This window comes from Oncorhynchus gorbuscha, linkage group LG08 (genome assembly GCF_021184085.1).
Source record: "Oncorhynchus gorbuscha isolate QuinsamMale2020 ecotype Even-year linkage group LG08, OgorEven_v1.0, whole genome shotgun sequence".
Lineage (NCBI taxonomy): Eukaryota > Metazoa > Chordata > Actinopteri > Salmoniformes > Salmonidae > Oncorhynchus > Oncorhynchus gorbuscha.
This window is the reverse complement of record NC_060180.1, coordinates 107,021-119,520: the sequence shown is the minus strand read 5'-3', so window position 1 is coordinate 119,520 and position 12,500 is coordinate 107,021. Positions and strand designations below refer to the sequence as shown.

The 12,500-nt window shown below is 46.9% G+C and overlaps 1 protein-coding gene across 1 annotated transcript in view; it reads left to right on the top strand.

Moving 5' to 3' along the window:
• Window positions 1-12,500, top strand: part of LOC124041068 (ryanodine receptor 2-like) — a gene marked incomplete at its 3' end in the record, with an annotated part of 293,761 nt that overhangs the window by 174,316 nt on the left and 106,945 nt on the right. The window contains 6 exon segments of the mRNA XM_046358233.1: window positions 1,623-1,792; window positions 5,833-5,919; window positions 7,124-7,350; window positions 8,601-8,825; window positions 11,296-11,564; window positions 11,567-11,862. Coding sequence (XP_046214189.1) covers window positions 1,623-1,792; window positions 5,833-5,919; window positions 7,124-7,350; window positions 8,601-8,825; window positions 11,296-11,564; window positions 11,567-11,862 — 1,274 coding nt within the window.

Genomic DNA, 12,500 nt, shown 5'->3' with positions numbered 1-12,500 from the left:
TCTATAGCATCAAGCGTAGTAACTACTGTCTCTGTCTCTGTCTATAGCATCAAGCGTAGTAACTGCTGTCTCTGTCTCTGTCTATAGCATCAAGCGTAGTAACTGCTGTCTCTGTCTCTGTCTATAGCATCAAGCGTAGTAACTACTGTCTCTGTCTCTGTCTATAGCATCAATCGTAGTAACTGCTGTCTATAGCAGCGTAGTAACTACTGTCTCTGTCTCTGTCTATAGCATCAAGCGTAGTAACTACTGTCTCTGTCTCTGTCTATAGCATCAAGCATAGTAACTACTGTCTCTGTCTCTGTCTATAGCATCAAGCATAGTAACTGCTGTCTCTGTCTCTGTCTATAGCATCAAGCGTAGTAACTACTGTCTCTGTCTCTGTCTATAGCATCAAGCGTAGTAACTACTGTCTCTGTCTATAGCATCAAGCGTAGTAACTGCTGTCTCTGTCTATAGCATCAAGCGTAGTAACTACTGTCTCTGTCTCTGTCTATAGCATCAATCGTAGTAACTGCTGTCTCTGTCTATAGCATCAAGCGTAGTAACTGTCTCTGTCTCTGTCTATAGCATCAAGCGTAGTAACTACTGTCTCTGTCTCTGTCTATAGCATCAAGCGTAGTAACTACTGTCTCTGTCTCTGTCTATAGCATCAAGCGTAGTAACTACTGTCTCTGTCTATAGCATCAAGCGTAGTAACTACTGTCTCTGTCTCTGTCTATAGCATCAAGCGTAGTAACTACTGTCTCTGTCTATAGCATCAAGCGTAGTAACTACTGTCTCTGTCTCTGTCTATAGCATCAAGCGTAGTAACTACTGTCTCTGTCTCTGTCTATAGTATCAAGTGTAGTAACTACTGTCTCTGTCTATAGCATCAAGCGTAGTAACTACTGTCTCTGTCTCTGTCTATAGCATCTAGTAACTATAGCATCAAGCGTAGTAACTACTGTCTCTGTCTATAGCATCAAGCGTAGTAACTGCTGTCTCTGTCTCTGTCTATAGCATCAAGCGTAGTAACTACTGTCTCTGTCTATAGCATCAAGCGTAGTAACTACTGTCTCTGTCTCTGTCTCTGTCTATAGCATCAAGCGTAGTAACTGCTGTCTCTGTCTATAGCATCAATCGTAGTAACTACTGTCTCTGTCTATAGCATCAAGCGTAGTAACTACTGTCTCTGTCTATAGCATCAAGCGTAGTAACTAGTGTCTCTGTCTATAGCATCAAGCGTAGTAACTGCTGTCTCTGTCTATAGCATCAAGCGTAGTAACTACTGTCTCTGTCTCTGTCTATAGCATCAAGCGTAGTAACTACTGTCTCTGTCTCTGTCTATAGCATCAAGCGTAGTAACTACTGTCTCTGTCTATAGCATCAAGCGTAGTAACTGCTGTCTCTGTCTCTGTCTATAGCATCAAGCGTAGTAACTACTGTCTCTGTCTATAGCATCAATCGTAGTAACTGCTGTCTCTGTCTATAGCATCAAGCGTAGTAACTGCTGTCTCTGTCTATAGCATCAATCGTAGTAAATACTGTCTCTGTCTCTGTCTATAGCATCAAGCGTAGTAAATGCTGTCTCTGTCTATAGCATCAATCGTAGTAACTACTGTCTCTGTCTCTGTCTATAGCATCAAGCGTAGTAGTAACTGTCTCTGTCTACATGGTGTGGGCTGGAGAGAGTACGAGTCCTGGTCAGGGCCGGAACAACAACGGTCTGGAGATTGGATGTCTGGTGGACACAGTTAACGGACTGCTAACCTTCACTGCCAACGGGAAGGAGCTCAGCACCTACTACCAGGTGGAGACACAGCGCTGGTACCACATGGTCATCAACCTCCTATTGCTACATTGACATGATAGTCATTTAGCAGACGCTCTGATTCAGAGTCACTTACAGTCAGTGAGTCATTTAGCAGACGGTCTGATCCAGAGTCACTTACAGTCAGTGAGTCATTTAGCAGACGCTCTGATTCAGAGTCACTTACAGTCAGTGAGTCATTTAGCAGACGGTCTGATTCAGAGTCACTTACAGTCAGTGAGTCATTTAGCAGACGGTCTGATCCAGAGTCACTTACAGTCAGTGAGTCATTTAGCAGACACTCCTTGTTGACAATGTTGACCATGTACATTCGTAGCCAAATGTTTTGAGAATGACACAAATATAAATTTCCAGAAAGTTTTCTGCTTCAGTGTCTTCAGATATTTTTGTCAGATGTTACTATGGATACTGAAGTATAATTACAAGCATTTCATAAGTGTCAAAGGCTTTTATTGACAATTACATGAAGTTGATGCAGAGAGTCAATATTTGCAGTGTATATGCAGTGTTGACCCTTCTTTTTCAAGACCTCTGCACTCTGCCCTGACATGCTGTCAATTAACTTCTGGGCCACATCCTGACTGATGGCAGCCCATTCTTGCATAATCAATGCTTGGAGTTTGTCAGAATTTGTGGGTTTTTGTTTGTCCACCCGCCTCTTGAGGATTGACCACAAGTTCTCAATGGGATTGAGGTCTGGGGAGTTTCCTGGCGATGGACCCAAAATATATATGTTTTGTTCCTCGAGCCACTTAGTTATCACTATTGCCTTATGGCAAGGTGCTCCATCATGCTGGAAAATGCATTGTTCGTCACCAAACTGTTCCTGGATGGTTGGGAGAAGTTGCTCTCGGAGGATGTGTTGGTACCATTCTTTATTCATGGCTGTGTTCTTAGGCAAAATTGTGAGTGAGCCCACTCCCTTGGCTGAGAAGCAACCCCACACATGAATGGTCTCAGGATGCTTTACTGTTGGCATGACACAGGACTGATGGTTGCGCTCACCTTGTCTTCTCCGGACAAGCTTTTCTCCGGTTTTCCCAAACAATCACAAAGGAGATTCATCAGAGAAAATGACTTTACCCCAGGACTCAGCAGTCCAATCCCTGTACCTTTTGCAGAATATCAGTCTGTCCCTGATGTTTTTCCTGGAGAGAAGTGGCTTCTTTGCTGTCCTTCTTGACACCAGGCCATCTCCAAAAGTATTTGCCTCATTGTGCGTGCAGATGCACTCACACCTGGTGCCCCGATCCCGCATCAACTTTAGGAGACGGTCCTGGGGCTTTCTTGGGCGCCCGAAGCCTTCTTCACAACAATTGAACCGCTCTCCTTGAAGTTCTTGGTGATCTGATAAATGGTTGATTTAGGTGCAATCTTACTGGCAACAATATCCTTGCCTGTGAAGCCCTTTTCTGTGCAAAGCAATGATGACAGCACGTGTTTCCTTGCAGGTACCCATGGTTGACAGAGGAAGAACAATGATTCCAAGCACCACCCTCCTTTTGTAGCTTCCAGTCTGTTATTCGAACTCAATCAGCTTGACAGAGTGATCTCCAGCCTTGTCCTCGTCAACCCTCACACCTGTGTTAACGAGAGAATCACTGACATGATGTCAGCTGGTCCTTTTGTGGCAGGGCTGAATGCAGTGGAAATGTTTTTCGGGGATTCAGTTCATTTGCATGGCAAAGAGGGACTTTGCAATTAATTGCAATTCATCTGATGACTCTTCATAACATTCATAAGATTCTGTATATGCAAATTGCCCTTCATACAAACTTGTTGCGAAAAGTGCAAATCAAACCCAGAACAACAGAAAAAGGACCTTATGAAGATGCTGGGGGAAACAGGTACAAAAGTATCTATATCCACAATGAGTCCTATATCGACATAACCTGAAAGGCCGCTCAGCAAGGAAGAATCCACTGCTCCAAAACCGCCATAAAAAAAGCCAGATTACGTTTTGCAACTGCACATGGGGACAAAGATCGTACTTTTTGGAGAAATGTACTCTGGTCTGTTGAAACAGAAATATAACTGTTTGGCCATAATGACCATTTTTATGTTTGGAAGAAAAAGGGGGAGGCTTGCAAGCCGAAGAACACCATCCCAAAGGTGAAGCACGCGGGTGGGAGCATCATGTTGTGGGGGTGGCAGCATCATGTTGTGGGGGTGGCAGCATCATGTTGTGGGGGGCAGCATCATGTTGTGGGGGTCGCAGCATCATGTTGTGGGGGTGGCAGCATCATGTTGTGGGGGTGGCAGCATCATGTTGCGGGGGTGGCAGCATCATGTTGTGGGGGTGGCAGCATCATGTTGTGGGGGTGGCAGCATCATGTTGTGGGGGTGGTAGCATCATGTTGTGGGGGTGCTTTGCTGCAGGAGGGACTGGTGCACTTCACAAAATAGATGGCATCATGAGGTAGGAAAATGATGTGGATATATTGAAGCAACATCTCAAGACATCAGTCAGGAAGTTAAAGCTTTGCTGCAAATGGGTCTTCCAAATGGACAATGACCCCAAGCATACTTCCAAAGTTGTGGAAAATGGCTTAAGGACAACAGAGTCAAGGTATTGGAGTGTCCATCACAAAGCCCTGACCTCAATCCTATAGAAAATTTGTGGGCAGAACTGAAAAAGCATGTGTGAGCAAGGAGGCTGACAAACCTGACTCAGTTACACCAGCTCTATCAGGAGGAATGGGCCAAAATGTCCCTATTGTAGGAGGCTTGTGGAAGGCTACCCGAAACGATTGACCCAAGTTAACTAATTTAAGGGCAATGCTACCAAATACTAATTGAGTGTATGTAAACTTCTGACCCACTGGGAATGTGATGAAAGAAATAAAAGCTGAAATAAATTGTTCTCTCTACTATTATTCTGACATTGGGCCCTGGTCAACAGTAGTGTTCTATATAGGGAACAGGGCTCTGGTCAACAGTAGTGTTCTATATAGGGAATAGGGCTCTGGTCAACAGTAGTGTTCTATATAGGGAATAGGGCTCTGGTCAACAGTAGTGTTCTATTTAGGGAATAGGGCTCTGGTCAACAGTAGTGTTCTATATAGGGAATAGGGCTCTGGTCAACAGTAGTGTTCTATATAGGGAATAGGGCTCTGGTCAAAAGTAGTGTTCTATATAGGGAATAGGGCTCTGGTCAACAGTAGTGTACTATTTAGGGAATACGGCTCTGGTCAACAGTAGTGTACTATTTAGGGAATAGGGCTCTGGTCAACAGTAGTGTTCTATATAGGGAATAGGGCTCTGGTCAAAAGTAGTGTTCTATATAGGGAATAGGGCTCTGGTCAACAGTAGTGTTCTATATAGGGAATAGGGCTCTGGTCAACAGTAGTGTACTATTTAGGGAATAGGGCTCTGGTCAACAGTAGTGTTCTATATAGGGAATAGGGCTCTGGTCAACAGTAGTGTTCTATATAGGGAATAGGGCTCTGGTCAAAAGTAGTGTTCTATATAGGGAATAGGGCTCTGGTCAACAGTAGTGTACTATTTAGGGAATACGGCTCTGGTCAACAGTAGTGTACTATTTAGGGAATAGGGCTCTGGTCAACAGTAGTGTTCTATATAGGGAATAGGGCTCTGGTCAAAAGTAGTGTTCTATATAGGGAATAGGGCTCTGGTCAACAGTAGTGTACTATTTAGGGAATAGGGCTCTGGTCAACAGTAGTGTACTATTTAGGGAATAGGGCTCTGGTCAACAGTAGTGTTCTATATAGGGAATAGGGCTCTGGTCAACAGTAGTGTTCTATATAGGGAATAGGGCTCTGGTCAAAAGTAGTGTTCTATATAGGGAATAGGGCTCTGGTCAACAGTAGTGTACTATTTAGGGAATAGGGCTCTGGTCAACAGTAGTGTTCTATATAGGGAATAGGGCTCTGGTCAACAGTAGTGTACTATATAGGGAATAGGGCTCTGGTCAACAGTAGTGTACTACATAGGGAATAGGGTGTGGTTTGTCCATGCCTGTGTTTTAATAGCTGTGTCTCTGTGTTCTCTCTCTGCAGGTGGAGCCCAGTACCAAGCTGTTCCCTGCTGTGTTCGCTCAGGCCACCAGCCCCAGCATCTTTCAGTTTGAACTAGGACGTATTAAGGTGAGCGGGAGGGAGGAACAGGACACACTATACAGCTCTGTACTGACAGGATGGAGAGAGGGCGGCCACAAATAGGGCTCAGATATGGGCTGCCTGGGAAAAGTCAACGTGGACCTGTCTCTCTCCACTGGCTGTGGAAGGTTATGAGGTTTGTCTCTCTCTGTAGGCCTCTGAATGGCTTTGTTTGGTCGGTGCACCACTGATGAGACCTCTGTGTACTTCACGTACCTTTCTCTGCATCGGATCACACTAAGGGAACGTCGCCCACAAAGCTCCTGTCTCTGTGGGACTCTGACCTCTACAGTAGCTCCAGGACTCTGATCTCTACAGTAGCTCCAGGACTCTGACCTCTACAGTAGCTCCAGGACTCTGACCTCTACAGTAGCTCCAGGACTCTGACCTCTACAGTAGCTCCAGGACTCTGACCTCTACAGTAGCTCCAGGACTCTGACCTCTACAGTAGCTCCAGGACTCTGACCTCTACAGTAGCTCCAGGACTCTGACCTCTACAGTAGCTCCAGGACTCTGACCTCTACAGTAGCTCCAGGACTCTGACCTCTACAGTAGCTCCTCTGAGGAGGACTCTGACCTCTACAGTAGCTCCAGGACTCTGACCTCTACAGTAGCTCCAGGACTCTGACCTCTACAGTAGCTTCAGGACTCTGACCTCTACAGTAGCTCCAGGACTCTGACCTCTACAGTAGCTTCAGGACTCTGACCTCTACAGTAGCTCCAGGACTCTGATCTCTACAGTAGCTCCAGGACTCTGATCTCTACAGTAGCTCCAGGACTCTGACCTCTACAGTAGCTCCAGGACTCTGACCTCTACAGTAGATCCAGGACTCTGACCTCTACAGTAGATCCAGGACTCTGACCTCTACAGTAGCTCCAGGACTCTGATCTCTACAGTAGCTCCAGGACTGTAAAGCCTGTTGTATGTCACGCAAAAAAATAGATCACCACTTTTTGTAGGAGGTACAGTTATGTAAAGCCGTAGTTTGACCTTTGAAAGAGTGATGAAGTGAATTATGTCCCTAACCCACAACCCTCCATTACTTTCTCCATCAGAACGTCATGCCCCTGTCCTGTCCCCTCCCAGAACCTCACCCTAAACCTGTCTGTTTCTATGTTACTAGAACGTCATGGCCCTGTCCTGTCCCCTCCCAGAACCTAACCCTAAACCTGTCTGTTTCTATGTTACTAGAACGTCATGCCCCTATCAGCGGGCCTGTTTAAGAGTGAGAGGAGGAACTCCTGTCCCCAGTGTCCTCCCAGGCTGCATGTCCAGTTCCTGACCCCGGTGCTGTGGAGCAGGGTACCCAACCACTTCCTCAAGGTGGACGTATCCCGGGTCAACGACCGCCATGGCTGGCTGGTCTCCTGCTCTGAACCGCTCCAGTTCATGTCCCTGCATATACCTGAGGAGAACAGGTGATGACCCTGCCTTGTCCCACTCGTCAGGAGTGAGGGAGGGCTTTAAATATAGTACAACAATATCTGTCAAAAATTTAACGACCTATAGATTTTTACATTTCTTATTAGAAATTAGTGCAGCGGTTAACGATTGCAGAGAAGGTGAATGATTGCAGAGAAGGTGAACGATAGCAGAGAAGGTGAATGATAGCAGAGACGGTGAATGATAGCAGAGAAGGTGAATGATAGCAGAGAAGGTGAATGATAGCAGAGAAGGTGAACGATAGCAGAGAAGGTGAATGATAGCAGAGAAGGTGAATGATAGCAGAGAAGGTGAATGATAGCAGAGAAGGTGAATGATAGCAGAGAAGGTGAACGATAGCAGAGAAGGTGAATGATAGCAGAGAAGGTGAATGATAGCAGAGAAGGTGAACGATAGCAGAGAAGGTGAATGATAGCAGAGAAGGGGAACGATAGCAGAGAAGGTGAATGATAGCAGAGAAGGTGAATGATAGCAGAGAAGGTGAACGATAGCAGAGAAGGGGAATGATAGCAGAGAAGGGGAACGATAGCAGAGAAGGGGAACGATAGCAGAATGTAATGTATGAGAAGCAATCAAATGTTGTTGCAATTAGGAAGTTCCTCACTAAGCTGTTTGTCAGTTTATGAACCTTCTGTGTCCCCTTCCTCCTCTACCTCCCCCCGCCTCCCCCTCTCCCCCTCCTCTACCTCTCCCCTGCCTCCTCCTCCTCTACCTCTCCCCCTCCTCTACCGCTCCCCCTCCTCCTCTACCTCTTTCCTCCTCCCCCTCCTCCTCCTCCCACTCCTCCTCATCTACCTCTCCTCCTCCACCTCTACCTCCCTCCTCCTCCTCTACCTCTCCCCCCTCCCCCTCTTCCTCTACCTCACTCCTCCTCCCCCTCCTTCTCCTCTACCTCTCCTCCTCCTCTACCTCTCCCCCTCCTCCTCCTCTACCTCTCCCCCTCCTCCATCTCTCCCCCTCCTCCTCCTCTACCTCTCCCCTCCTCCATCTCTCCCCCTTTCCTCCTCCTCCTTCTCCTCTTCCTCCTCCACCTCCCCCTTGTCATCCTCCTCCCCCTACTCTTCCTCCTCCTCCTCATCTTCCTCCTCCTTTTCCTCCTCTTCCACCTCTTCCCCCTTGTCATCTTCCACCTCTTCCTCCTCCCCTTTGTCATCTTTCTTCCCCTCCTTGTCCTACTCCCCCTCTCCTCCTCTTCCTCCTCTCTCCTCCTCCTCCTCCTCCCCAGGTCAGTTGATATCCTGGAGTTGACTGAGCAGAAGGATCTGTTGAAGTTCCACTACCATACTCTGAGGTTGTACTCTGCTGTGTGCGCTCTGGGGAACAACCGTGTGGCCCACGCCCTCTGCTCCCACGCCGACGAGGCACAGCTGCTCTACGCCATAGAGAACAAGTACATGCCTGGTCTCCTCAGGACTGGATACTACGACCTGCTCATAGACATCCACCTCAGGTAGCTAGCTACGACCTGCTCATAGACATCCACCTCAGGTAGCTAGCTACGACCTGCTCATAGAAATCCACCTCAGGTAGCTAGCTACGACCTGCTCATAGACATCCACCTCAGGTAGCTAGCTACGACCTGCTCATAGACATCCACCTCAGGTAGCTAGCTACGACCTGCTCATAGACATCCACCTCAGGTAGCTAGCTACGACCTGCTCATAGACATCCACCTCAGGTAGCTAGCTACGACCTGCTCATAGACATCCACCTCAGGTAGCTAGCTACGACCTGCTCATAGACATCCACCTCAGGTAGCTAGCTACGACCTGCTCATAGACATCCACCTCAGGTAGCTAGCTACGACCTGCTCATAGACATCCACCTCAGGTAGCTAGCTACGACCTGCTCATAGACATCCACCTCAGGTAGCTAGCTACGACCTGCTCATAGACATCCACCTCAGGTAGCTAGCTACGACCTGCTCATAGACATCCACCTCAGGTAGCTAGCTACGACCTGCTCATAGACATCCACCTCAGGTAGCTAGCTACGACCTGCTCATAGACATCCACCTCAGGTAGCTAGCTACGACCTGCTCATAGACATCCACCTCAGGTAGCTAGCTACGACCTGCTCATAGACATCCACCTCAGGTAGCTAGCTACGACCTGCTCATAGACATCCACCTCAGGTAGCTAGCTACGACCTGCTCATAGACATCCACCTCAGGTAGCTAGCTACGATCTGCTCATAGACATCCACCTCAGGTAGCTAGCCCACAGGTTAGAGAGGTGGGCCAGGAACCGGAATGTCGCTAGTTTTTCAGTTTTTGCCTAAAATGACATACCCATATCTAACTGCCTGTAGCTCAGGACCTGAAGGATGAGCATATTGTTTGAACCGTTTGAAATGTGAAATGAGTGTAGGAGAATATAACATATTAGATCTGGTAAAATATAATACAAAGAAGAAGAAACAACCGTTGGTTTGTTTTTGTACCATAATCTCTGAAATGCAAGAGAAAGGCCATAATGTATTATTCCAGCCCAGATGCAATTTAGATGTTGGCTACTAGATGGCAGCAGTGTATGTGCAAAGTTTTAGACTGATCCAATGAACCATTGTATTTCTGTTCAAAATTCTGTATCAAGACTGCCCAAATGTACTAATTGGTTTATTAATACATTTTCAGGTTCATAACTGTGCACTCTCCCCAAACAATAGCATGGTATTATTCCACTGTAATGCTGATGGCATTAGCCTACATTAGTTCAACCTCATGCTAATCGCATTAGCCTACGTTAGTTCAACCTCATGCTAATCGCATTAGCCTACGTTAGTTCAACCTCATGCTAATCGCATTAGCCTACGTTAGTTCAACCTCATGCTAATCGCATTAGCCTACGTTAGTTCAACCTCATGCTAATCGCATTAGCCTACGTTAGTTCAACTTCATGCTAATCGCTAAAGAGGTGGGTTTCAGGTGTCAGTGTGATGACCTGCATTAGCCTACGTTAGTTCAACCTCATGCTAATCGCATTAGCCTACGTTAGTTCAACCTCATGCTAATCACATTAGCCTACGTTAGTTCAACCTCATGCTAATCGCATTAGCCTACGTTAGTTCAACCTCATGTCTAATCGCATTAGCCTACGTTAGTTCAACCTCATGCTAATCGCATTAGCCTACGTTAGTTCAACCTCATGCTAATCGCATTAGCCTACCTTAGTTCAACCTCATGCTAATCGCATTAGCCTACGTTAGTTCAACCTCATGCTAATCGCATTAGCCTACGTTAGTTCAACCTCATGCTAATCCCATTAGCCTACCTTAGTTCAACCTCATGCTAATCGCATTAGCCTACGTTAGTTCAACCTCATGCTAATCGCATTAGCCTACGTTAGTTCAACCTCATGCTAATCGCATTAGCCTACGTTAGTTCAACCTCATGCTAATCGCATTAGCCTACGTTAGTTCAACCTCATGCTAATCGCATTAGCCTACGTTAGTTCAACCTCATGCTAATCGCATTAGCCTACCTTAGTTCAACCTCATGCTAATCGCATTAGCCTACGTTAGTTCAACCTCATGCTAATCGCATTAGCCTACGTTAGTTCAACCTCATGCTAATCGCATTAGCCTACCTTAGTTCAACCTCATGCTAATCGCATTAGCCTACGTTAGTTCAACCTCATGCTAATCGCATTAGCCTACGTTAGCTCAACCGTCCGGTGGAAGGGGCACCGATCTGTAGAGATCCTTATTAAGTCCCGGTTGATGAAAGAATGGAGACTGAACTGGCTACAGGTGGGCTGCTGGTGTCAGATCTACCATTGTGCCCTTGAGCAAGGCACTTACCCACCACAACATGCTCTACATCCAGGGGTTATTCTCATAGTGTGGGGGGAAAAAAGGCAGAGGATTCATTCCTGTTCTAACCAAATGGACAATAAAGCGATTTCTTCTTCTATCCTCAGTACCTATGCAACGGCGCGACTCATGATGAACAATGAATACATCGTCCCCATGACGGACGAGACCAAGTCCATCACTCTGTTCCCCGACGAGACCAAGAAGCACGGCCTGCCAGGGATCGGCCTGAGCACCTCTCTCCGCCCCAGAATGCACTTCTCCTCCCCCTCCTTCATCTGCAGCGGAGCCGACTGCTTCCAGTTCAGCCCCGAGTTCCCCCTGGAGGTCCTGAAGACCAAGACCATAGAGATGCTGACGGAGGCGGTGAGCGAGGGAGTCTACACGTCAGAGATCCTATAGGGGGCAGCACCGAGTTCCTGTTTGTTCCTCTCATTAAGTTGTTCTATACGTTACTGATCATGGGAGTGTTCCATAACGGAGACCTGAAGAACATTCTACAGCTGATAGAACCCAGCGTGTTCTCAGAGGGAGGGGACGCGCCCGCGGACACGCCCGAGAGTGATGTCACTAAGGGAGGAAGAGGAGGGGAGGGGCCTGGAGCAGAGGAGAGGGCGGGGAAGGTGCCTAAAGGACTGCTCCAGATGAAACTCCCAGAGCCTGTCAAACTGCAGGTACGTAAGACACACTGATATTTGCAAATCAAATCAAATGGTATTTGTCACATGCGCCACATACAACCGGGTTTTCACCTTTACAGTGAAATGCTGACTTACAAGCCCTTAACCAACAATGCAGTTTTAATACAAATAAATGTTAAGTAAAAAATCATTAAAGAGCAGCAGTAAAATAACAGTTGAGAGGCTATATACAGGGGGGCACTGGTTAGTCAAGGTAATTGAGGTAGTATGTACATGTAGGTAGAGTTAAAGTGACTATGCATAGATAATAAACAGAGAGTAGCAGCAGCGTAAAAGAGGGGTCTGGGCAGCCATTTGATTAGCTGTTCAGGAGTCTTATGGCTTGAGGGGTAGAAGCTGTTTAGAATCCTCTTGGACCTAGACTTGGCGCTCCGGTACCGCTTGCCGTGCGGTAGCAGAGAGAACAGTCTATGACTTGGGTGGCTGGAGTCTTTGACAATTTTTAGGGCTTTCGTCTGACACCGCCTGGTATAGAGGTCCTAGATGGCAGGACGCTTGGCCCCAGTGATGTACTGGGCCGTACGCAATGCCACCTTAGTACTCTGCCTGCAGTACTCATTGTTAACAAGACTGTGTCTCTCTAGATGTCCTGCCTGCAGAGTACTCGTTGT